Here is a 27,190-nt window from a genome sequence, read left to right as displayed (position 1 = left end):
TCTCACTGGGTTGGATGACTTTTGTGCAGCATATCTAGATAATATTGCTGTCTTTAGCTCCACCTGGGGGGATCACCTGATCCACCTAAGGAAAGTTTTAGAGGCCCTGCAAAAGGCAGGCCTCACTATCAAGGCTACTAAGTGCCAGATAGGGCAGAGTCAAGTTGTATACTTGGGCCACCTTGTAGGAGGAGGCCAAGTTCAACCTTTGGAGAGCAAGATACAGGCCATAAGGACTGGGCTCCTCCAACCACCCAGACACAGGTCAGAGCTTTCTTGGGCCTGTCTGGTTACTATAGGAAATTTGTCAGAAATTATGGAACCATTGTGACTCCACTAAATGATCTGACAAGTAAGAAAATGCCAAAGAAAGTTCAGTGGACAGTTAGCTGTCAGAAGGCATTCGATGACCTAAAGCAGGCCATGTGCACTGCACCTATTCTCAAGAGTCCAGACTACTCCAAACCTTTCATTGTCCAAACAGATGCTTCTGAGTTGGGTGTGGGAGCTGTTCTATCTCAGCTGAATATTGATGGTCATGACCAGCCCATTGCTTATATAAGTAGAAGGCTGACCCCTAGAGAGAAACGTTGGTCAGCTATTGAGAGGGAGGCCTTTGCTGTGGTTTGGGCCCTGAAGAAGTTGAGACCATATTTGTTTGGCACTCACTTCAAGATTCAGACCGACCATAAGCCCCTCTTATGGCTAAATCAAATGAAGGGTGAAAACCCCAAACTTCTTAGGTGGTCCATTTCCCTACAGGGGATGGACTTTACAGTGGAGCACCGACCAGGGACTGACCATGGTAATGCAGATGGTCTCTCCAGGTACTTCCATTTAGAACAAGAAGACTCACCTGGTCAAGGTTAGTTTAATGTCCCTAAGTTTGGGGGGGGTTATGTAGGAGAGTGGGGTCTGCAATCCCATGGCCACCCCAGATTTTTGCTTTTTGCTTCACTGGTTTACGACTTTCCCTGGCTGTGGGCCTGCTAATCAGACCCACAGCCTAGCTGTTCTCTCTCTAAAATTACAACCATGTACCCTAGGTGCATTTACCAATTGGTACTGGGCCACCTTATCAGTCCCTGCACAGTATACCTTAGGTATCCAGGGCATAGGTGTACCCAGGGCCTACCCGGGGCTGCAGCATGTATTATGCCACCCCTGGCTGGCCATCCAAAAACAGACACAACTGGCTGCACGACAGCTGGGGCAAGGTGGTGTAATCACCCTTTGCTTTAGATATAGTTCCCTATATCTAAACCTAAAATGGACACATATATTCCTATCAGTCACTCCTATGGAAGGCCTTATCAATCCTGAAGGCAGAGTGCTGGGAATTATGTGAGATGGTGCTCTGGCATGAGCTGAGCCCGTTTGCAGCTTGCGGAGCCAAGTCCTAATAGCTGCTCCATGATAACGCTATACCATTTACTCTTAAGTGCATTATAATCCTCGCGGTTAAATGCTAACTCTGGTATAACATTATCAAAACATGTCGAGTAAGGTGTCATACGAATTGGAATACTACCACCTCGCCAATTCTGGCGACGGGGGTAGCATTCCACCCTTCTAGAGGGACACGACATGTAAGTAACTGTGAACCCCGGTTAAAGTTAACTCGAGCCTCAGCATCACAAGATGGATGCTGCCACCACAGACACAAGTCTGACCTCCTGCTGCTGGGAGTCCTTCCAGCGAGGGAGGCTCAGACAAAGGGTTTCCTGCCTTGGGAGGTGCTAGCACCACCCCAGACAGGACTTTGTGTATTAGGTAGGCCAAGGCTGAAAGGAATGAGACATGCCTGGGGCACACAAGGTGCCCTGTGCATACACCGGTTCCAACCAGTTGCTGGGTCACTCCAGCCCCAGCTCTGGCGGGAAACCGGACAAAGGATAGGGGGTGTAACCACCCCCCTTCCTGGTCCCACCCAGGGGAGGGACCTAGTCGTAGTGCAGCCCCCTTTAGCGGAATAAAGGTAGGAGCTGGTCCCATTCCCAGTTAGATTAATCTTGACAACTTCCACAAAGAAACTCTTGACTTCGACCTCCTGAACATCAGAAGACTGAAGAATCTCCCCTATGGTCAGGGAGTGACCATCCTGCTTCGCAGGCACCATCAAGCTCCTGTGCGGTTTGCTGCAAGTCCTTCCTTCCTGGAACCCGACGACCCAGCTCAATGAGATCCGGACCTCCAGACCCCTCTCACCTCTACCCACATCCACAGCACAGCTGGGACCCGTGGGTGCGATGAGTAATGTGGAGACGGCCACCTTGAAGAAACCTGCACAGCGCTTCCAGCACGACCACCGAGGGATCCTCGAGTGAGTGCACCGGGGTCTGAGAAGCCCCCACACCGACACAGCTCCTGCATCAAAGATCAGCCCCCCCAGCCTCCACGAGATCTGCGTGGGGCCCTTTTTGCCTGGTTGCTGCTTTTCCTGTTGTCTGGTCACTTGCCGGCTGGCTCGTGACCTCTGAGACGACGACCCGAAGATTTCGACACTGCTGGTCTGGTCCCCCAGACTGGCCCTTGCTCCCTTGTGAAAGAGAAGCACCCCGGACCCTCCTGGTCCGCACCAGACGCCATCTTTGTTTCAGGCATCACCGGGATCAACGCAGCGAACCCGACACCACTTCAGCCCTATGCACCCGCAGTCTGTGGGTTAGGTAACTAAAGCTTCTAGGTGCTGAAGTCAGTGTTCACTATCCTAGTGTCCAGGTCCACTGTTGTTTTCCCTCCATCCAGCCGGGTTCGTCCGGAATCCGTAACATTGTAAACTGTAGTATCCATAGACGTTGGTACGCATCCCGCGTGAGAGTTTCCACTCTGCACGTGAGTCCCGTGGGCCTCCTGCTCCTTACTTACCTAGTTTGTAGCGTAGTCCCAGCGATCCTCCAGTCTCTGGATCTCCTTACAGTACTTTCCTTCCTCACATTCCATTGTTTCTAGTATATGGTTTGTCATGACCCTAAGGCACACGTGTAAATATTGTGCTAACTCGTATTTCCTTCTTAGTATTGACATGTGCTTAGCCCTCTGATCTCATAAAGAGCTCAGAGGTGTTGTTATTAATAAATATATTGTTTATTTTCATAACAACCTGTGTGGTGTCCTTTCATCTGGTATTCAAGGGGTTATATTGTGGTAAAACAGCTGGCTTCACATGCCAAAAGAGTTTAGCCTAAGACTGCTTTGTCCATGCTACCATTAGGATAGCTGGTCTATAAGGTTGACTTACAACCAATCACCATAAGGGTTGTTTGGACTGATACAAGGTGATCACTAGAACTAGTGAGCATCATTTATCAGGCCAACTTCTCACATTGCAGATCCACCGAACACATCCAATCTCCGGTTTGAAGATGTGGGCATATTTGGTGAAGAGCTAACATGCGGAACTTTTCTCTGACGATGACTTTGTTCAAGAGACGTAGATCGAGTATTGGTCTGAACTTGTCCTCCTGATCTTTTTTGGGGACAAGAAAGTACCTGGAGTAGACTCCCTTTCCTTTTTGAGAGGGGGGAACCTCCTCTATAGCTCTTTTTTGTAGTAGAACTTTCACCTCTCTTCGGAGCGAGTTTAGCTGATGAGGGCAAGAGTTCTTTGGAGGAATGCTCTTTGGAAGCGCACGGAAACGAAGCTTGTATCCATTGCGCAGTATATTCAGCACCCACTGATCCTTTGTGATGCTGACCCACTCTGCCAGGTGTTGTGAAGCACTTCCTCCCACTGGAGTGGGCAACGGCGCCAGAGGAAGCCACTGCTCAGGCCTTTCCTCCTCTCGTGGTGTTAGATGATTGCTGGTGACCTCCTCTACCTCCGTTGGCTTTGCCTCGAAACTGGGTTTTTCCCATGGTTCTTATTTTCGGACCACTGAGGGGTTTGAACCCTCCGTTGAGCCCCTCTCCCCCTGTTGGTCTTAAAGCGGCGTTTGAACTCTTTTTTCTTTTTCCAAACCCACCGCTTTTACTGTGTCCAGTTCTGTCTTCATACGGGTCATCTCTTCGTCAGCATGTTCCCTGAAGAGAGAGGAACCCGAAAAGGGAAGATTGAGGATGCGATGCTGTGCATCCGGTTTCAGCCCTGTAAGGCGCAACCAAGCCGACCTCCTGGCACAAACCCCATGTGAGTAGAAATGTGCCACTAGCACTGCACCATCCGCAGCTGTGCTTATTAACTGGTTCGCCACCAGACATCCTTCTGTCATAGTCTCTTCATAGTCCTTCTGGTCTTCCTTAGGCAGTTTGGACTTGAACCTTTCCAAGGAGTCCCATAAGGCTCTGTCGTATCTGCCCAGCAGCGCAGCCGCACTGGAGACCTTCAGCGTAGAGGCAGCTGAATTGCAAACCTTGCGACCCCAGGAGTCTTGAGATTTGCTGTCCTTGTCTGATGGGACTGAAGAGGTAGCGGCCACTGCATGTGTCTTTCTCGCCGCTGCCACTATTACAGAGTCTGCTGGAGGGTCAGATTTTACAAAAACTGGGTCAGAAGAAGCAGGTTTGTATTTTTTCTGTATGCGGGCTGGAACCGCTCTGATAGCCGCTGGGGTTAGGAAAACGTCCTTGACAGGGTCCATAATCCCCGGGACTAAAGGCAGCAGTGGTCGAGAGATGGATTTTTTGTGCAAAGTTTTAAAAAATTACTGTCGTAGTAACTTGAGGCACAGACATTTCAATGCTCAGCTTCTGAGCTCCTCTTTGTAGGACATCCAGATAAGTGCCGATGTCATCCACTGGAGAGGATCTAGAGGTAGGACTATCCGTCAGCGTAGGTGAATAATCTCTCTTGGAAGACCTGGTCGAAGAGGTAGATGAAGTAGACGGAGTCCTTCGACGTTTACGGTGAGCACTGTGCCTCCTCTCACGCGATCTTCTTGATTGCTCTTCCCTTCTAGGAGAGCGAGATCTGACCCGATCTTCTCCTCTGGGCGAGCGAGGCCTGACTGGACTGTCTTTTCTGGGAGATCGGGGTCTAACCGGAAGTTCTCTTCTGGGAGATTTGGTTGGTGTTCTCACAGGTGATTTGCGCCTGGGAGGACTACGCTTGTCCATCTCCTCCACCAGATTCTGAAGAGGAGACCCGTGTTGAGAGCTGGCATACTCATACATGCGTTTGGCAGCCCCTGAATTTCGCCAATGGTCCAATGATCTGTACCATCTAGGTGACAGTCTGATCTCTGCAGCCGAAGGATCTGGCTGACGCACCGGAGACTTGCGGACAGGGCTTCTGGACCTCGAGGATGCTGTTGAGGAACCAGAAGACTGAAGTGGAATGATGAGAAGCTGACTCCGTAACCATGATAACAGAGTTTCTTTCTGAATGTATCGACATCGAGCGTTCTTTTCTCGACGCCTCACGCCTCTGGGGGGGTCGGCGGGTCGAACAATCTCGACTTCGAATGCTTCGACGGCGACCGATGCGAGGATCTATGGTCTGTCGACATTGACCGGTGATGACCCACAATCGACGGATCCTCCTGCCTCGACGTCGAACGGTGATGACAAGCTGTCGACGGAGTTCTCTGTCTCGACGTCGACCGGTAACGACCAGCCGTCGACGGAGTCCTCTGGCTCGACGTCGAACGGTGATGACCAGCCGTCGACGGAGTCCTCTGCCTCGACGTCGACCGTTAATGACCAGTCGTCGACGGAGTCCTATGGCTCGACGTCGACCGGTGATGACCAGCCGTCGACGGAGCCCTCTGTCTCGACGTCGAGTGTCCGTGCGACGACGGCGGAGGGGTATTGGACTGCGTCCTCGACGCCGATCGACGTTTCCCTGTCGACGGCGAAGGGGTCTTGGTGCTCGACGCCGAACGTCGTTTCTTAGAAGACGGCGGAGGGGTCACACTTCTCGACGCCGGACGTCGCTTGGATGACGACGGCGGAGGAGTGACCTCCCTCGACGCCGATCGTCGCCCGGTTGACGACAGCGGAGGGGCCTTGGATCTCGACGCCGACCGTCGCCCGGTTGACGGCGGCGGAGTCACCTTTCTCGACGCCGATCGTCGCCCGGTTGACGACGACGGAGGGGATTTAGACGACGGGACTGGGTCCTTCGACGTCGTCGACGTACCTGGTCTTCTCTTCGACGGCGAACCCGCCGTCGACGGTAGATTTGACGAGGGTTGATCCACCGGTGGTTCTTTTCTCAGCGCCGATTCCGACGCTGATGTTGAAGGGTGTGAAGACTTCTTTTTTGAAGATGTTTGAGCCTTCTTGGAGCCCTTCTTCCCCGGAGATCTTCCTCTGGATGACCTGTGAGCCAGGCCATAAATGCGAATCCTCTCCCTGTCCTTCAGAGTTCTTCCTGACAAGTGTTCAGAGTGAGGACAGGTGTCTGGATCATGATCTTCAGGCAGACACAAGATACAGACGTCGTGATTGTCTGATTTTGCCTTCTTGTTGCCACAAGAAGGACATTTGTCAAAGAGTGAAGGCATTCTCAGAAGAAAATGTTCACAAAAACTGACTAAAAAAGACAGTATCTTACTTGACTAGTTGTTAAATGTCAAAGTAAGTGTAAAAATAGACAAAAGTGAAGTATTTTTCTGTCAGAAAAACAGAAATTAGTGTAGCTGTGTAACCAGGATCCTTCCTGAAGGAGCCGGAAAGAACAACTGACCTAACTGTCACCCCTGAGGCATGATGGGATACTGGGGGTCATGGGTGCCTTAAAGGCACGGTGTCAGTTTATTGCTATGCAGCTACAGGTTAGCTTTTCAGTCTTTTTAGACTGTGTGTTTGCAATGCAGCCTGGGAGCTTTCTATGCTTCCAGTGAGGTTTGAGAATTTCTACTGCTTTCTGAGCATTAAAACAGTTTCTAAACAAACTTTTTTGTTGTTTCTCATGTTTCTAATGCTTATTATTCATGTATGGTGGAAATTCTACACAGCATATTTCAGCTGTGATTTTATTTGGCTGCTATTGCATGTATATATATATATATATATATATGTATTTATATATATATATATGAGTATATATATGTGGGGCACATATAATATAGTGTTTCCGGGGTCCCGCACATGGGCGGGAATATTCTAATGCTTATGACTTTGATGAGGATCCCCTGGAAGAGCACCAGATAGGCCACTCAGTGATCACGTCTCTCCACGCTGGCCCAATTGATTATGAAAACCTTAAAATGAGGAAAGTGTTGCATGTATGAAGCGGTTCTGTTCGTTTTGTATCAAGAAGTGTGTAATGGGCATCAATCGAAGTTGACTGTGGTTAGAGGACGTTAGGACCTGACTGGGGGAAGAGGAGGACAAGAGGGGGGGGGGGAAGCGGAATGTGATTCTGTCAAGATAAACTTCTATGAGGTTATTCTCCGGGCTAGGTTGTGTATCGTTATTCCAAACTAGAGTAACGTCCCCAAAGCACTCAGAAAACAAATTTCATTGATTTTCGTTCTTGTAAAATAAAGTTTTATTTGAATGTTCTCATTTTAAAAAAAGCGGAAGCCAACAGAACCCCGACCGAAGCTGTGTTACCGATACGCACGTAATCGGGAAACGCAACTACGGCATCTAGAGACCATGCGACTCTAGCAAGACTTTTTTGAAAATGAGAACATAAGCGTTTAACGCTAAATCCATCGTCACTACCACACGTGACTTACCGATTTTTTCGAAGTACAAGAGGCCCCCGATGAAGGGCAGATTGCCCGAAACGCATTGGGCTATGAGAAATGAAGTGTACAACTTATGAATTGATGTGAAAGTAACGTCAAATGATATTGAAAAGATTTTCAACGAACATTCGAATAAAACTTTATTTTACAAGAACGAAAATCAATGAAATTTGTTTTCTGAGTGCTTTTGGGGACGTTACTCTCGTTTGGAATAACGCTGCTCAACCTATTATCCGCTCCTTTGACTCAGAAGGAAGTACCAAACAGCACCAACACACCCATAAACAAAGTGGATTACTTTGAACTTACACAGGAGTGCGACCGTTCTGTATTTTCTTTATCCAGTTATTCTCAGGGCAGCATATACAGTGCTGTAGTACTACTTGAAAGAGGTGCTAATGCCCTTTGGGGTGCCATTTATGTCACCCTGATGTGTGCGTATGGCTCTGATGGGGGCTATAGCTTGCTCTATCCATAGTAGCCAGGCCAGTACTAGCCGTTTTGTCTCCTTCTCTGTGCTGGCGCATTACATATTCCCTATAGTAGATACAACTTAATTGTTTAAGAACTCCCTGTGTTTGCCCCGTACAGTAGGTTAGCTTTTGCGTTAAGCCCCTGTCGAGGCGTCTTCCATGGAACTCACCTCCCTTAATAATGCCTGTTTTTCTGTATACATGGTCATGAGGCACAACCCCCTGATAACCACCTTGAAGGCCTCCATTTCCATCGTGGGATCCGAGGCAGTTCCCATATTCTCTGACAAATATTGGGGATGTGATCCCCTGACAACCCACCGATAGCCCAGGTCTTCAAGCTCTCTACGTTGAAGCGCAACATGGATATACGTGCGCGCAGTATGGCCCCAGTAGAGCGAACGTTTTAAGGTAAATGAATCAGATAGGGTGTGCATCCTAAACCGCCACCCTTTTCCCAGCTTCAGAGTTACAACAGAACAGATACATTCTGGTGTGTAGGGCATGGTGGCCTGAGTAGAAGAAATAGGCTCTGTCCTCCGGGTGATGCAGTCACCACTGCTCAATCATTACATAAGTGTCCCATCCGGGTGCAGTGGGGGGGTTGTTTGTCCCTCATTATGTTGGGCACTACATTTGAAGTACCCTCCCCATAGGCAAGGTGCTGTGGTGTAGCGCAGCAAGGTCTGAGTCAGGTCCTCCAGGAAGGCCGCCAATCCTTTGTTAGGGGATTGGAGCGCTACCAGTAGTAGCGGAGAACCATTCAGTGCTCCTTCAACCAACACATATCAACCCTTTCGATCCACTGATGTGAGCCTGAGTGTAAAGGGTAAACCAGTGTGCAATCCAAATCAGGACTCCCCCCCCACTCCCATAGAGAACTGTGCACCATCATTTCCTATTAAGTTTCACAACCTCTTGTGTAAGAAGGTGCGTTTCTTGTAGGAAGGCAAAGTGAATGTGTCTACGTTTTAAGATGGGAGCTAATGCGGCATTGTTTGTTGTGTGACGCCATAGCTCGAACATTGCACGTTAGGAAGTTGCACTTATACATTATCATTGGGTGTGTTTGTGATGGGAGTGCTGTCCGGGGTGGTAGACTCAAGGGTCGCCGTGTCGGCTTTTGGCATTTTGCCATTCTTGTATGTGCGCCCATAGTGTACTGATCTGAAAAACATCAAAAACAGTAACTCCTTGATAAACAAGGTCCCAACCCCTCTTCCCAATGCCAACAGGCTTGCACCAACTAATAAAACAGTATAAAACTCTGTAGGTATACTTTTCCGATTTGAAGGTCTGGGGGAGGCACTTAGTACTCTGTACAAACAGCCTATGAAATGGCTATACCCAGTCTCATTTATTTTGATTCTTCCCCCGAGACAGTGCAAGGCATGTGGCTCCCTTCCCTCCAAACCTGTAACTATAGCTGCACTCATAGGATGTTTTCAGCAGTCTTTGGGGGTAACATCCGGTCCCCCTCACAGTTCAGATGCAATATCTGTCAACAAGTCGTCCACCAGGCCCGTGTGAGGCTCAGGGGTCAGTGATCCTGACCCTCCAATGGAGCTAGTGTGGAGATCCAGCTCCGCCACCTCTGTAGCGCGTTATCTGGTTCAGAAATCCTTTTGTTTGCAAACATTCCAATGCTTCCTGCGGTGATGCAAAAAATCCCACTGTCCCATCGTCTATGATTTTCAGCTTGTCTGGGAACATTAAGGCGTAGCTGAGATTCAGTTGTCGAAGGCGGACATGACTTTCAAAAAGGATCTGTGTTATTTCTGGACCTCTGCAGTGTAGTAAGGGAAAATGTTGACTCTACTGTTAATTGTCCAGTAGCACCTGTCTCTAGCAGCCTGTAGAATCTGATCTCTGTTCCCATAATTAAACAAGCGGGCCACCACAGGCCAGGGTAGGGAGCCCATCGGTAGCAGTGTGCCAGGGACCAGTGTCACCTCTCAACTGAAAAGAATGTGGAGGGAGTTGCCTTCTAAGATGGCAGTGGCCAGCTATTCCTCCAAGAACAAATCCATTTTGGGGACCTCTGCACCCTTCAGGAGACCCATTATCCGTATATTGTTACGGCAGGAGCCCCTTCGGCAACTTCTGTTTAGATCGCAGGAACCATACCTCCGTCTTCTAGCTTATGGATTATGAATCTCAATTCCTTCACCGTGGGTAGAAGAGCTGCCACAGTCCATTCGTGGAGTCTATACACTCTTTCAGTTTCTTGTGGTCTGCACAGAGTAGTCCGACATCCAGAGCCAAGGCACCAAGTTCGGACTCTAGGGTCACCTTGTGGAAATCGCAGAAATTACTGTTAGCTGAAGCCGTTTTGTTTGTGGCAGCCATTTTAGTTAGCCATGTGCTCGCCATGTGCTTCAGAGCACTGGGCCAGAGCAATGTATGATCAGAAAGGCCTGTAGCTGCCAGAATGCATCTGTCCAAGTATATAACGGTCAGGCTATTCCAACTGATGTAAGGGTTTATGTTACTCCACTCACTCTGTTGACTAAGTAGTTTCCAGTTATCCATATATGAGAAATAGCTATTCACGTGTATACTTGTACCGCCTCTTTTTGAACCTCCATGCTTACACTGCAACTATCACAGGATATAAGCACCATAGTTTCTGTACTCCTTGGATGTAGCGGTCTGGGTAGAAATGGGCAGGAGGCGAGTTTTGGTTCGTGCAGGTTTTATTTGCTGGTAAAGATAGTCAGTACAAGTCTTCCGGACCGGAGCCCTCCTCGGAGATTGGCTCCTCTCTGCTCTGCGTCTTCTCCTGGTTCCCTCCACCTTCCTCCGTACGGGGCTCCGTCGCGCCTCGTCCTTGTCCGTCTCCGTGGTGAGGTCCCCTTCCGCCGTGAGGGAAGACACAAGAGAGGCCGTATCAGTCCCGAGTCAGACCACAACACAGGTACTCAGGAAAAGGAGTGATGGGACACCAGCAGTGACTATTTTTAACGAAGTGACGGGACGTGGGAGTGTAGGAAGGGAAATCAGGGAAACGTAGGGTATTCGGTCACGGTACTGACCCACCCCTTCTCCCAACCCAGCCCGTGATACGCTTTCGTACCTCTGAGAGCCACACACCTCCTGGCGTGCGGCTGGGCGGCTCGTGTTGCCGTTGGCCTCCAGGCTCCCGCGCCGCCGACGGGTCTCTCCTCTCGTTCTCCTCTTCCTCCGTAGATGAAATACCGGGTCCTCTCCTCGCCTCTCTCATTTTGCTCCTCTCGCTCCACGCTGCTCCTCTCCACTCGCCTTTCGCTCCTCCGGTGTACAAGCATACCCGAGTGCTTTCACCTGCCGTATTTGAGGCGTAGCCGTGCTCCTCCTCTTCACCGGTCCCAGGTCAGTTAAAGGGCCCGCAGTAGTCTTCTTCAGCGTCACAGCTGTACTGTTCATCAGGCATAGTCCAGACCTGCGGTTGCGATGGCTGCAATGAAAGGAGGGGGGGGTCACAAGGTGAATACCCACACGGGGGTGTAGGGCTTGTAGAGGGAACCTGAGGCATGCCATCCCCTTTACATTGGACTACCTCATACAGTGGCCTGATGGTACCGTATTGATGTAGTCTCTCTCATGAGAGGTTAATAAATCTATTTCCTTGATATTACAGCTTCCGTGCCAATTTCTTCTTTGTTGGTTAAGGACCGTGCATCAGTGAGCTCCTAAAAAGGCTTTTTATTCCACAACCTGTATGTCTCGAACCGCAGGCAGAAGGGCGTCTATACTGGATGTGTGTACCTGTAAGGTGTCTTCTACAGTGGGGGCATGTGCAGTCTTGTTTGTGAAGCCAGCCTACTGTTGGATCCACTGTTCCCTGTAAGGTGTGCGCGCACGCACCTGTGCTACCCCAAGCGCGCAGTGTATAGTTTAAAGTGCGCACACACAGCACATCCTGCGAGAGACTGTTCATGCTGCCGATTTTAAAAGACGTGCAACGTGAAAAGCGGTAATTTCCCTTGTGCTGGAGGCGAAGGAAGAGACCACTGTGGAAGAGAACAAGAGCGGCAGGTAAGTTTCACAGCAACCTGACTGCCCAAGTTCGGCAGCAGGTGGCTCCTGTACTTGCTGCATGCCATTTGTTAATAAAGCGCGGCAGCAGGGCAGATTGTGAGCTTTTAAAAAAGTATTCTTGTTAATCGCAACGCCTTGTTGAAACATGACAGGCACTGTGATTAACAAACACTTTTAAAAATACACATAATCTGCCCCGCAGCTGCGCTCTATTAACAAAAGACATGCAGCAAGTCCAGAAGCACGATGTGTGTTTATTCACAATCACTAATATATATATAGGTGACTGTGAAAGCACACGTCGTGCTTCTGGATTTTATTAGTGATTGTAATAGCACATGTTGTGCTTCTGGACTTACTGCATGCCTTTTGTTAATAGAGCGTGGCAGATTCTGTGCTTTTTTTAAAGTATTCATGTTGCTTTTTTAAAAGTGTTCCTGTTAATAGCAGCGCCGTGTAGAAGCATGACGGGCGCTGCAATTAGCATGAATACTTTAAATAAAGGACACAATCTGCCCCGCAGCCGCGCTCTATTTGTTTTGAACTGTTATAGGTGGCCTTCTTTGTCGAGAAGCGAAAACCAGGAATGTAAAATCTCGATAAACTTACCTGGCGACCAGAAGCAGGCCTGGAAGTCCGAATCCAACTGGCACATGCTAACACAATATTGTTCTGACACATCCTCACTACAAGGCCATAATTTAGCAACAAGTTTTAACTTCAGATATTGTTTTTGCTCACAATAAGCACAAATACTTACCTATTTATAGCACTAATTGCAGGCGTCCCCGAGAACACTATAAAAATAAATAAACAGTAATGTCTATTTTGGGATTCCAGCAAGGCCATCTCCTGGCCATATGTTCACAGGCAAGGCATGTTAGTCCACATGGGCAACAAAGAATTGTATAGCGCTGTATTACTATTAGTTTAGCCTTGCAGCACTGGCAGAGATTGTGCATCTTCACACCCTGTTCTCAAGGATTCTAACACAGTTATGAGTCTGTTATCTGTTTCTTTGATCTGGAGCTTCAGTAGCTTGGCGGTGATATTTCTAACATTTTATTTATGTAGCCAAGGGTGGATTATGTCCACACGCGCGGTTGGGTTCTTGCCCCACATAGCCTTGGCTGTAGCGCAGAGACCTTACACTGCCTCGCGCACAGGAAAATAATTAGAGGGAACATTGGTTGGATCCTAAGGGGAATACTGGTTCAGGACATTTTAGATTCATGTATGGCACCTGAGTGTCGAGAAGGGGAAAATGTCAATTTTGGCTGTGCACTGGGTAGTGATCCTGGTGGGGGAGGGAGGTCTCTCCTGGCTCTCCAATTCTTGGTTTGCACCACATTACGACAGTCCTTGAGGTTCAAGGGGAACAAATGTGGGAGGAGAGAGCAAAAGAGGTGTACTCCACAGGGCGATCCCCCCCAATGTATCTCAACTGTCTACCGTTTGCCAAGTCCTCTGTTCAGTCATGATCGCTGGGTCTATTTATGAGCTCACGTTGCCTCCCCTGTCACTGTGGCCCCCTCCCACTGTGTTCCATTTTGGCAACAAGGGCAGCTCAGCTTGTTGTTGTTGTGGGGTCCGCCGGGTTGCTGTATGTGTGGGAAGAGGCTGTCGCTCCTCAGACCCCAGCCCTCAGTACTAGTTCATGCCTCCTCTTTCAGCAGCCCATCTTATTCCGCTTCTGCCCTTGCAGTAGGGACTGCTGGTAACCGAGGGTGGCGGAGGAGGCCACCATTACTCAATCCTCTGGGCTCCAGTGTAGTGCCGAACTTGCATAGGCCACCACTTCCTGCATGCCCACAGCTGCTCTGGAGCGGCAAAGAAGCAGTCACTCGTGGGCCATGGTGGTACCGCTAGCCCTCCTAGTTGTTCAGAGGGGAGTGCTCAAAATGCAGGAAAATCAATCCGGAAAGGGAGTATTACAGATTGGAGCTCTCTATGCTCCGTTCGAACACTCCACTATCTTGGACACGCCCCTCACAGTGATTGTTGCAGTTAGCAACATTTTCACCAATTGTAGTTCTTCCTATACACTTTCTGGAGTAATAATTTATGCATTTCAGTTATGTCTTTCATTTTTATAATTTTCTTGGTGTGGGTATAACTATGAAGACTAACTGCTTTCCTCTCCGTGATGGAAAGAAAAGATGTGACTCCAACATTTAATTGCCTGACACTAGCTTGTGGTTGGAGTCACTCCAACCACAAGCTAGTGTCAGGCATTAAATGTGGCTTCCAAAACACCTTCTCTAGAACACGGCTGGATCGGTTGAACAACAGAGCAAGGACTGCACCTGCTGTTCCGCAAAGACACTTGAAGAGGTAGACCTGCTTCTACCTGTACCCAAGACAAAGAAGTGGACTCCAAAGGTCAGTTTGCTTACCTCCTATGTAAACCACAGGGCCACAACTACCTACAAGAGGCCTTTTTCTGAAGAGCTCCAGTGAGCAGTTGCAACTGTACAGGCCTTCAAGCATGCTAGTGGCCTCTGCTAAAGTGAAAATTGACCCCCAAGTACTGTTCCTGACCCTTGGCTCTGTCTAACTGTACTTTTCCTTAGAACCTTGAAAATCTGAGACATAGAAACCTATTGGACTTAAAGACCAATATGCCAAGCTTATTTGCCAAAGGTGTGTTTTGCCTCGGGACTGAGGAAACCGGTTTCTCCTGCTCTGAGCTTCTCTCCGGGCAGCAGATCTGATTAATAGGGACCTCGCCAAGAAGGCATCCAACCTAGTGGAGCCATTGTGGGAAAGAGGCGGCAGTCCTGCCCCACTGGAGGATTCAGAGCTGAGAAAAAAGGCCTGATTTAGAGTTTGATGGATAGGTTACTCTTCCAAAAACGTGATGGATTGTCCCACCTGCCTTATTACGAGTGCATTAAATCCTAAGACACTTGTAATAAGGTAGATGGGATATACATCATGTTTGTGACGGAATAATGCGTTGGCTAAACTCGGCCCTAAGTTGAAATGTAGAAATGTTGACTAAGTGAGGGGGCCAAAAGCATCCGACTGGCAAGAGGACTTTTCCTGCCTAAACCAACGGCTTCACTGGGACCTCATCAAACAGTTCTCCAACGTAGTGGAGCCCTCCTCGAACACAGTCTGCTGCTTTGCCTTGCTAAAGGATTTTAAATTTGATTTTTGATTCGAAGTCCCAAGGTAAAACCTGCACCCGTCTTGAACTTCAATGGTGTATTTGACACACGCTCCATTGCGGTAGGCCTCAAATTGTGCCAAGATCCCAGTCTACCACAACTATTGACTACCATTGGTGCTACACGCCGCTTTTGGGCAGTATTTTGACTTAAATCGTTAAATATTCATACCGCCGGTTTTCCTTTTTGGAATTTGCTCGTTTTGGTGTCAGTTTGTTCATTAAATTATTCTAGATTTTATAAACTGGAGTGGAATTTTTATTTTGTTGTTTTTAGGTTTTGAACTGTTTTGGTATTACTAAATGCTTTACACTGTGTGCTCTGTGCTATGGCTACAAAGGGTCGAGCTGGGGTTTAAATGACTAAAAACCGTTTACTGGACCTACAGGATAATGTTTTTATTACTTGTGGTGGACCTCAATCCATCACAAGTAATAAACCACTTTCTCCTACCATCTCAATTTAATATAGTATTAATTCTAAGTTTCTTAATACTGTTGTTTGTACTATTTTGGGTGTTTTATCATCTTTATTTTTTTCTTGTTTAAGAGTCTGTTCTTTTTAATATGAAATTCGCAAATTGATTCTACATTCACTACTACTCTCGTCCCATTTAATTGGGGGTGATGGTTCCAAAATACAATACTTCAACACAAATCTTACAAAGTAACAAGCATGGTATTTCGTTTTCGCACGTAGATGACAATGTAGTATGGCTGTGGCAGTGCAGACAGCAGCTTGTTAGGTGTAATGTCTCCTCAGGACTGGGCTCTGATAATGTTTTTGCTAATAATACAATTGTATTTTGATTGGGAAAATGTTAACATGTGGGTGCTGAGGGAAGTGTCCGTTTGCAAGTATTACCTAGAACCCACGACAATAAACTGCAATGTTCGTTTGAATGTCCCATCAAATAAAGACCCCTAAACAAAAAAATTTGATCTAATGCAAGGGAGGACAGCAATCATGTGGCCCCGATCTTAAAGAAGACTCCTAACTATTAGCAAGGTTCAGCAGGTGCCAGAAACACTAGAAACATATAAGGATCAGTATATATCAAAGCCCTGCCTATGTCCTCTTTCAGCCTACGGTAAAGGATTACTTCCGCATCAGCATACATTTCTAGGTGCAGAAAATATGTTCAGTTTTAGCTAATTCCCACCTCTGTCCACTGATCACTCACCTAAAAGCAATTACTAGGTCTATTCATGGCAAACCAGACCATCATTAACTGCTTATAGAGCTGCCTCTCACCAGACTGAGCGTCAAGTACAATAATCTTTAAAGCTGGAGGCCTGCCATAGCATACTTTCAACAGCAGACTGATCTACATTGCCACACTACTATTTTTTTCCACTCTGCTTGGAAGCACCATAACTTACCTTGCACATACACAGCATATTCACACATCCCCTGCGTTTCCTGCAGTTGTTCTTTAATTACCGCCTAAAACAATAAGACAGCGTATTATTGGGCAGTAACACTATCAGAGGACCCACTGACCCACACTTAAAGGCGTTTACGAAATCAATCTGAGATTTGCACTCCATGTCTAATGATGCAAGTCATTCAGCCTTCTTCATCCAGGCCCTTGCACAATGTCAGGATAGAAATTATAATATCTAAGTAAAAGTACCTTCTTTCAGTTACTAGTTTTCTTAGTAGCTTTGCTAAGCCAATGGCTTAGAATGGAAAGAATATGGACAACTGAAGTACAAATAAACAGCAAAATAATGAAACCCAACTGTGCTTAAATTCAGAAGCATTTACAATGTAACAGGATCGAAGTAAATGACCAGAAACACTAGGCATAATAAGATGATACAGTGAGGAGGAAAAGATGGATAAAAATAAAGAATTCAGGTAAAAGGAAAAAAGACGCAAGGTTCATTCTTACCAAAGGTCAGCAGGGGCGTTCACAAATGGGGAATCCCGTACCCTCCCCCCTCACCTCCCCAAGGGGAATTGACATAAGTGTTTGAAAAAGATTCATGCTCCTCACAGTGAAACAGACATTGATATCTATTAAACGGTAGCTGAGTTTAGTTGAAAATAAGTAAGCCTCGAAATCCTAAAAACTAAAAGCAAGTCACACAAGTAGACACTACACTACTCGAACCAGCACAACACACTCAACCACACAGTTCCCAGCTGCTCTATCACAGGGCCTACAAGCTATCCAGTTATCGGTCTATGGGTACCTTTTGCATTATATATGATCTACGTTGATTAGCAGCTCCCAGTTTAGACGAGTATCATTTTCTTTGCTTTTCCATTTCAAAAGGATTAGCTCACTCACTTATATTTTCACCAGTAATATGTTTAATCTTAATAAATTATATTGAAATGTAAAGACATAATAAAGATTATCAATACAGACTGCAGATATGCACGTAAAAATTATCCTTTTGGGAAAATATGTTATCTATTGTCTGGAATCCTTTAGACGGATAGGACTAACCATAGTAATAAAGACGCTATGACGAACTACAAAAATGTTAACCCCAAAAAATAAAAAATATATCTTTAAAAATATAAAGAGAGTCTTGGAAAATGAGGAGGCAGACTGAAATCAAAAAGGCAGTTTCTGAAAATTGGTGGCTGCAGAGAAGTGGGGGCTATGAGTGGAGGCAAATCATGACAAGCATTGCAAAGCTAACAATAGTTAAGTGTTGAATCTGATAGAGACTTCTAGCTGCAGATTCTTTACCTTTGAATTTCCCAGGAATCAGGCTGAATCTGGAAGCTGTTGCTCAGCAATACCCCCTGTGCACGGCGTTGGGTGGCTTCATTTGGCTCTGCGTGATGTCGTCAGCGTCGGTAGTGTTGGTTATGACGTCGCAGTGCCTATATAGGCACCACCCAGGCGTCAGTTCTTTTCATGCCATGCCAGTTAAGCACCGATCCGGGTAGAGCTACCCCGCTACCGCTTTTTGGCAGGTTTCTTCTCGACTTTTGTCAAATTTTGAAATGTTTTCTACTTCATGTGCCAGGGAAGTCTTCAAAGAAGACAGGTTTTAAGCTGTGCGGTTCCTGCCAGCGCATAATATCGGTCACCGATCCCCACCTCCGTCTGTCTCTGGTGTCTCGAGCGTGACCACGACTCGAAGTTGTGCTCGGACTGCAGGGCCATGGCTCAGAAAGCCTTGAGGGAGCGAGCGATGAAGCTTCTCGCCGACCAGCGAGACTACGCGGAGGTCCTGGGCCCGATCGAAAAAGAGGAGGGTGCCGGCTCACTCCCAGAGCCCTTAGTTCTCTTCTTCCCATTCAAGGTCCTTGGGACTGTCAGGGAAGAAGCATAAGAAGAAGTCGTCCAAGCGGACTTCATCTTCACTTCGGCTGACATCCGTTATCGAGAGAGGTAAGGAGCACCGACGCTCTAGGCACGGTTCTGTGGAGCCAGAGGCGACTTCTCGCTTTCCTCCCTTTCCAGGAGCGGGTGCAACTCCCGCTCAAATAAAAGATTTTTATGAGGCCATGCACCGCGTATTTGATCGGAAGGACCCCGCTGGTGAACCCTCGGAGTCGGAAGGGGCCCCATGGGGTTCGACGATATCGGCCACGGTGGGGTGTCAGGGATACGATCAGAGATCCGGGTTGGCGCCAGTCGTGCCACCTCGACCTCCGCCGGCGTCGGATCCGAAGTTGATGACTGCAGTGCCACCGGTAACACCAGCACCATCCCCGACGACATGGAGCCGCAACGAGGGTGCTCGACGCCAATTACAGAGTCGATTGAAACCAGGGGTTCCATGTTGTAGCCTGAGCACTTTGAAGATGTGCTACACTCAGGAGAGGAATGGGAGAGTCTATGGATCCTCTGGAACACCAGGATGTCTCTGAGGAGAACGTGGACTGGTATGGGGAACTTGGGGAGGCCAGTGGACTGGACACTTCCCCAGATCCTGGCATGCTTTCTCCGCCAACAGTGGCTACGGAGGAGGGGGCATTTTATGCCATGGTGGTAAAGAAGGCAGATGGGGTCTTTGGACTAGAGTTGCCCTCAGTGCAGGTCAGGCCTAATCTCCTAAGCGAGGTGCTTTCAACCAGGGGCTTCTACTTCCAAACCCCTTTTGCCCTTTAATGAGGCACTTAGGGACATCCTTCTAGGCATGTGGTCCAAGCCTAGCACAGGGGCTCCTGTGAATAGGACGATTGCACACTTCCATCGCCCGCTCCAGGCGACTCATAGTTCCTCAGCCAACACCCTACCCCAGAAAGTTTAGTGGTGTAGGCCTCTACATGCCAGGGCGTGTTCCCTTCTGCTCCTTCGGCTAGGGAATCCAAGAGGCTGGACTCATTTGAAAAGAAGTTGTTTTCTTCCTCCAGCCTGGCATTGCGGTCGGTGACTACCACATGCTGATTGGGTCATTTTTCCCGTTACCTTTGGAAGACAGTTGCACAAGTGCTGCCACAGGTCCTGGAGGAGGCCCAGGCTATGATCTCCCAAGCTGTCAATGATGGGAGAGATGCAGCAAAATTCGCCATACGCTGTGACCTAGATGCGACGGATTCGCAGAGCAGATCCAGTTCAACAACAGTGGTCTTGAGGCGCATGCCTGGCTTAGACCAACTGGCTTCTCGGATGATGTCTGAACAAATCTGATGGACATGCCCTTTGATGGAAACAGTCTTTTTGGGGAAAAAGCATACTAGGCCCTGGTCAGGTTCAACGACTCTTGAGCTGCGGCCAGATTCTTGGGCCTCTCCTCTACTGCTCGTGGCCAGTATTCCCATAGTCCATTTCGGGGCAACGTAAGTGGTTTCCAGATAAGTCGGCCCTATCCCAGCCACTGTCCCGCACAGACTGCCAAAGCTGTGCAAGGACATGGACGCGGTGCATTCCGGTTCAGAAATGGAAGCCAGAAGTAGACTGCCACACAGCCCCCAGCAGCCGCAGCCTCCAAGCACTCCTAGGATGACTCTGCGGGAACACACTACTCCAGTTGGTGAGAGAATTTGTCATCATCTCCCCCGCTGGAGATCCATAACATTGGACAAGCGGGTCTTTAAGATCGTCCAGGAGGGCTAATCTCTGGCTCTCCTCTCTTTTCCTCCCTCATTCTGCCTAAACAGAAACGGCTGACAGAGGATCATTTTAGTTTACTCCAAGAGGAAGTTACAGCTCTCTTGGCCAAGGGAGTTAAAGAAAGGGTTACGGTTTCAGAAGTAGACAATGGCTGTTATTACGGCAACTTTCTGATTCCGAAGAAGAACAAAGGGTTGCAGCACATTTTGGAACTTCGAAGCATACAAACTCAGCCTTCAATGCCTAGTGGATCACGAATGGTGTCTCCAGTCAAAGGTGGCGCAAGGCCTCTTTCATCAGTGCGGAGAACCTTGTTTAGATTTGTTCGCCTCTGTAGACAACGCGCAGTGTCAGCAGTACTGCGAGCTGGGGTTTCTCAGGCAGCTATCGCTCGGCGACGCCTTTCATTGCAAGTGGAGCTCAGGCCTGCTGTACGCCATTCCACCCATACCACTCCTGCTCAGAGTTCTGAAGAAGATCAGGAGCGACCAGGCCCAAGTCGTTCTTGTGGCTCTGGACTGGGCAAGGAGAGTCTGGTCTCCAGAACTTCTGAGAATGAGCATTGATACTCCAATCAGGCTGTACCTTCTGGAAGATCTTCTGTCACAGCAGCAGGGGAGAGTTCTCCACCCAAACTTGTCAACTCTGCGCCTCCTTGCGTGGAGATTGAGCGGCGACAGTTGATAGCTTTTGACCTTTCTCCCGAAGTCTGTATTGTTATTCTGGTTGCCAAAGGCCCTCCACTAAGACGGTAAACGCCTGCTGTTGGCAGAAATTTCTATTATCCTGTACAGAAAGGTCTATTTTCCCCCTTTCTGCTTCTCTTTCTACTGTCCTTTTGTTCATTCTGACCCCTGCCCAACAGGGCTTTGCTTTGGGAACTCTCCAGGGTTACCTTTCTGCTCCGTCTGCCTTTTTGCGGCTGCCAGACCAGCCCTCTCTCTTCAAATCTCCTATTGCACATAGATTTCTAAAAGGGCTGGCTCACCTGTTTCTCCCTACGCCCTTTATTATGCCGCAGTGGGACCTTAACTTGGTCCTCACCTACCTGATGTGCTCTCCTTTTGAGCCTTTACACAATTGTCCCCTCCAGCTGTTGACCATCAAAACAGCCTTCTTAGTGGCGATTACATTAGCTGGGAGGGTGAGTGAGCTGCAGGAGTTATCTTGCTCGTCTCCTTATTTTATGTCCTTTCCGGACAAGGTGGTGCTTTGCACCGGGTCATCCTTTTTGCCAAAGGTTGTAACACCTTTCCATCTGAGTCAGTACATCACATTGTCCACCTTCTTTGCACCCCAGCATCCCTCTAATGAGGAGAAGCGTCTCCACTGGCCGAATCCGAAAAGAGCGCTGTCTTTCTACCTTGACCGCCCAAAAGTGTTCCAGGTGGATGACCAACTCTTTGTTGGGTACGTGAGAGCAAAGACGGGAAGGGCAGTGCAGAAAAGGACCATCTCTTGCTGGGTAGTTCTCTGTATCAAGTGGTATGCCTTGGCAAAGAAGCAGCCCTCTGAAGAATTAAGGGCCTATTCACCAGGGGAAAGGCTACAACAATGGCCTTGGCTCGGGTATCCCAGTCCAAGACATCTGTCAGGCAGCAACGTGGGCATCCTTGCACATGTTTGCAAAACACTGCTACCTGGATGGTCGGGTCCACAGGGACAAATACACTTTGCCCGTTCGCGACTGCAGGACTTCCTAGTATAAGATATCGGTCCGCAGCACACCGCTGGGATGGTATGGCTTGGGTATCTAATTCAAAGGTAAGGAATTAGCAAGGTAGAAGTCTCTATCAGATGAACAAGTTACCTCACTTTCGGTAACGCATTATGTGATAGAGACTCTATCTAGCTGCAGATTCCCTACAGCCCTACCCATGCCTCCCCACTTTGCGGACTATTATTGTAGGTCTAAGGTTACTCCCTTTTTCAGGGCCCTAGTTTTGCACACGACTACGTCAGTTACTTTGTGGCTCTGCACTTATGGCATGGAAAAAACAAAAAGTACTGTTCAAGCGCCTGGGTGGCGCCTATATAGGCATCACGATGTCCTAACCGGCGCTACTGACGTTGTCATACGGAGCAGAATGGAGCCATCTGACGCCGCGTGCAAAGGGTATTGCTCAGCAAAAGTTTCCGGATCCAGCCCGACACCTGGGAAATTCAAAAGTAAGGAATCTGCAGCTAGATAGAGCCTCTACCAAAGTAATTCATACATAAGAAAACATGCCACCGCCTTTCATAGGCATATGCCTGTTATAGATTTGTTACATTTTTAAAAAGAGGCAATGCATATATTATTAATAAAATATTATGGGTGCTTCCAAGCAGGCAAAAAGCAAGTTGGCTTTAAATTACTGTTAACCTGAAGATCTAGGAGAAAGAATGCAAAAGAAAAACATTGGGAATGTAAGGTGTTGTCCCTTTGAAAAGGCTTTTTCTGTGAAGATATGCATGTGATCAGGCTTAAAACAGTCACTCAAAGTGCCAGACTGATAATGTGTTAAGTTGCTGAAACATTGTCCCATGCTGTATGCTGTGGTGGGCAGAAACAAAACTTGGAATAATAGTTAGAAGGGGAAATAGTGAAAGAGAGCTGACCCAGTGCCCAAAAACATACGTCTAAACATATTTTTGTATTTCTCAACTATTTTGATTATTTGAGGATGACGAGACTGCGAAAGAGGTCCCTAAGGCAGATGTGAAAGGGGGGCAATGTCGGAAAAAGTGGTCTAAGTAAATAACTAGAAGTCTTGAAATGCAAAAGAAAAAATAAATATATAAAAAATAGGCCACCTTTAAATGACATTATCGCAATTGTCTGATTGTCAATACTGTCCCCTCCACCATACCTGTGGAAGCACACTCACCTCATTCATTATGTTATTTCAAGTTTTACTTTTCAAACGTTACGCTTACCTTGCATGTCTCATAATCCTTTCGGATGTAGTGCAGGTGAATCAGCCAGTTTCTTCTTTCCAAGATAGGCAGCTCGGGTGCTAAAAGGGCAAGGGTCAAAATAAAGATTAGAAAAAAGGGAAACTCTCCATTATATGCACTACCACTCCAGACATTTAGAGTACAAAACTGAATCATTTGTAATACATGAGCACACTACACAGGGTTTCTGCTTGACTACAAGATTCACAAAGCACAGTGTGGCTATTGTTTATGCCACAGTAGTTATTACAGTAATCTTTTTTCTCACAGAAAATGGTCACCTACATTCTAACTGACATAAGCAACAAATATTTTCATATAAAGGCTGCTTTGTCTGACCACGGTAGGTGCTGAATCGTTCTGGAACATGCATTATACACTGCCTTGAATTCAGACTTGTGCATACCTATTTTGCTCCGATCCCTGAACCCCAATGCGAGCATAGACGGGGACCCCAAAAGCCATGACAGTATGCCCCATCTGAGTGCCGGACTACAGTGAGATTCGAGGACCTGCTGCGGTATTTGAGGACCCACCTTAGGGTTCGAGGAAATACTGCAGAGTTTGTGCATCACCCACTCCATAAAAGCCACACACAATAGGGCGTGATTGTGTGCTTGGCTTTCCTCTTTATCAGAGGAAGCCTCTGCTTGGGTACTGCTTTTCACCTGTGCTCTTCTACTGGAGCTCAGTTCTTCACCCGTATTCATAATTCTCTAGCTGTCAATATTCAATCAAAGGCAGAGTCCATCTTCTCAGAAATGTTCTGTTTCTGACACATCCTAGAACTTCTCCTGTAGCATTACTTCGAAGAATTTCCTCACAACCTCAGAAATCTTCAATCTTTTCCAGTGCTGTCTTCAGAGGCCTTAGGTTAGCTAGTTTTGTCATATTGGTTTGGACTGTGAAACTACTACCCTTTGTACCTAGAACTGGAACTCAGCCTCACCTTCTAAGTTGTGCTGGGAATTTACTGAGTTATTTACAAATACTGAGTGAAAATTTGTGCCTGTTTCTTTCCCTCAAGTTGTGGAGCTTTAAGAACTATGTATTCAGTGGCAGCTGGTGACACTTGAAAGTGGTGCGCCGTAAAGACTGAACTGCGGCGAGCGAGCGTAGTGAACGAGCCAGAACCACCTACAGGGGTTCGGAGGGGTCTCCCCCCCGCCCCCACCTGAGAACATTTTGAAAAAAGAGGGGCAAATGGTGCATTTTCAATCAAATTTGAGAAAGAGGTGGCTTGGCAAACATCTCTGGGAGTAGCCAGACAATGATGCAAAATTCATCTCCACACATCATGGATGCCAAAGACACTCCCTCGCTATTGGCACTCTTTGATATACTGTCACGTCCTCCGCAGCTCAACTTGAGATGCCCATTTGTTTAAAACTACCACAACTGGCTACTCCACAAAGTACACAATGATCAAGATGTGCCGACGTAATTGGATAATATAAAGAGAATCTGACTGAGAAAGGCTCCACATGCGCTCTGCCATGATGTCGCAATGTTCAAACAGGCACTCTAGAAAGTAGAAAGTAAACAAACATGTGCTCTGCAAACCAATAAAAGCCGCAGAGACAGCAGAAAGAAAGAAAAATTACAATTTGCTGTGCAAACCAATAAAAGTCGTGGAGATAGCCAAACAATACAATTTAAAGTACGTGGTTTGCACTGCAGGCTGCCTTCAAAGACAGGTTCTGCAACAAAATGGGGAACTTCACAAAAAAGCAGGCTCTCCCACAGCTCGTGGCTGCACCGGCACGAGGTTAGTAAATACTGTTTGCACCAAAGCAGTTGGACTGGGTATCCACTGTACAGGTCACCCGATTCCTGTGCAGACGAACAAGAGTGGGCACGCGCACACAAGGGTCCAATTGTTTCTGGCAGAATTTCCTTATGACCTGCCATGTGGGTGAGGTGTGCTCAACAATAATTGCCATTGATGCCTGAAAAAACTGCATATGTCTTACTGTTTTTCCACATGCCAAACTACCTGCTATGAATAACAAAGAGAGCAAAGTGCCGACCCCGCAGCAAAACCACTGTTTCTGGCCTTGGCAAGTCAGGCAAAGGCTATTTTTTTAACATGTTTATTGCAAGTGTATGTAAAAAAAAAAAAAAAAAACATTTTGTTTAATCGTGGACGCCATGTGCTTGCCATAAGCAAGATACAATCAAACTAATTAACCAATCACATAGAATTTTACGAGGGCAGTCTGGGTGGTTCCTAGAAAGCAGAGGTACTTAGAACACGCCTAAAAAAGTGTATCTTTAATGCACATGAGAGCAAAGTAAGATTATTTATTGCTGCAAAGTACAGGCATTATTAATTACTCTACACCGAAGCCCTAGTTTAACACACAATGATAACAGAAAATATAAAAAGATATAATGAACTTAAAGAAAAAAGCATTGACAAGCAAAATATTGACCTCCAAGTCCTAGCATGGAAGAGCACTTCTAATTAGATTGATATGTAGATGTCATAAACAAACCGACCTAAAAAAAGAGAACTAGAGGTTCAATCCTTTCTTACGACACAAGTCTTCTGTGGAGAAGGCTCCGGTGATAGTCGGAGTCAGGGGGAGGTGTGGCCCATTATTACTCAGGTTGAGTAGGGGCCCTCGTGAGAGTCGGGTGCCTCCTGGAGCGAGTCCCTGCCCGCATCTCAGTACCCAAGAAAAGAAGCCAACCGTAGAGGGGCTGCCCTGAAGGGACGTGAGAGCAGAGATAAGAGGGCTTGGAGTGTGTGGCTCACTGTTCTCAACATTAGTTAAACGCTGGCTCCTTTCCATCGTTTGCCAAGCTTACATCCTTCAAACAGAATTCCGTAACGTTTCAATAAGTTCTCAGGTTTCAGCACTTCTCGCAGTTCAGTTCCGTTTCCTGGCTTCTTCCCCAGCTGTGTGCTCTCTCCCAGGAGGGCAAAGCACGCGGGGGTGAGCAACCGCCCGTCCTCTCTCAATTCCCTCATTCGGTCACTCTCTACATGTGACTATCAGATCATATCAGGACTGAGCAGAACATTTCTTACACGGCCTCCAGTCGCGGATGGCAAGATAGGTGGTGGGGGGGAGGGGAGAAGGGTCGAGCAGGGGGGGACAGTAATTAAAATAAAAAAGTACCTTCCTCGACCTCCGGATCAGCAGCGCTCGGGTGTGGGGAAGGTGGGCCAGGCTGGCCAATGCAGGGGGAGTGTAAAGCACACTCTAAAGTGCGCAAGACCGTTTGACCAACCTAAGAGGGCCTGTCAAGCCATCATGCACACTTTGCATCTTCCAAACCAGGTTGCATTACACAGCCTGTTGAGGAACATGCAAAGCCTCCAAGCCCCTGTCTGAGAGCCGAACCACAGTGTCAGACCAATCACAATACTGCTTAAGGCAGTCTTGTGAATGGGCAGGGGCTTCTGGGAGGCAGGCGCTTCCTGTAGCGGTATGGAGAAGACTCTTTTTTTTTATTTACCCCTCCGTCCCCCACCTCCCTGCACCACCACCAGGCCACTACTGCTTTTATTTGTCAGAGAACTAATGGCTGTGCAGTCCCAGGACCTGAGACACCAAATACTACAAGTCGCCATGCAGTAAAAGAGAGTAGAGGCGGTCTACTAGTGTTCCCGGACCTGTGCGCTGATACACTGGTGTGGAAGAGAGAACTGTAGCAAATGAAAAAGGAAAGGACTCTGAAGTGCTCACAGCCTCAGTTGGTTATCTACTTCCCTTGTGAGTAGAAAGAGATACATCTTCATGCAGGTGGAGGTGGCCTGGTTTTTATTTTGAGAAGCACACCTTAATGCTGTGTGATTATATTTCTGTAAGGTTTGGACACGCTGGACCCTAAACTGTGATTGGTTCTCTTTTGTCTCTGTTTCCCCCTTCCTTCACGCTCAGACGCCTCAAAGTGACTGGGTAA

The 27,190-nt window shown here is 47.5% G+C and overlaps 1 protein-coding gene across 2 annotated transcripts in view; it reads right to left on the bottom strand.

Annotated features, from left to right (window-relative positions):
- Positions 1-27,190, bottom strand: part of BBS4 (Bardet-Biedl syndrome 4) — a 566,073-nt gene that overhangs the window by 376,389 nt on the left and 162,494 nt on the right. For both annotated transcript variants that reach the window (XM_078685031.1, XM_078685032.1), the window contains exons 3-4: positions 23,255-23,334; positions 16,689-16,752 (exon numbers count right to left, since the gene is read on the bottom strand). In XM_078685031.1, the coding sequence (XP_078541157.1) occupies positions 16,689-16,752; positions 23,255-23,334 (144 nt within the window). The remainder of the gene's footprint in view (positions 1-16,688; positions 16,753-23,254; positions 23,335-27,190) is intronic.

Source organism: Lissotriton helveticus, chromosome 3_2, assembly GCF_964261635.1.
Source record: "Lissotriton helveticus chromosome 3_2, aLisHel1.1, whole genome shotgun sequence".
Lineage (NCBI taxonomy): Eukaryota > Metazoa > Chordata > Amphibia > Caudata > Salamandridae > Lissotriton > Lissotriton helveticus.
Note: the sequence above shows the minus strand (reverse complement) of the source record. Positions and strands in the feature narration are given on the sequence as shown.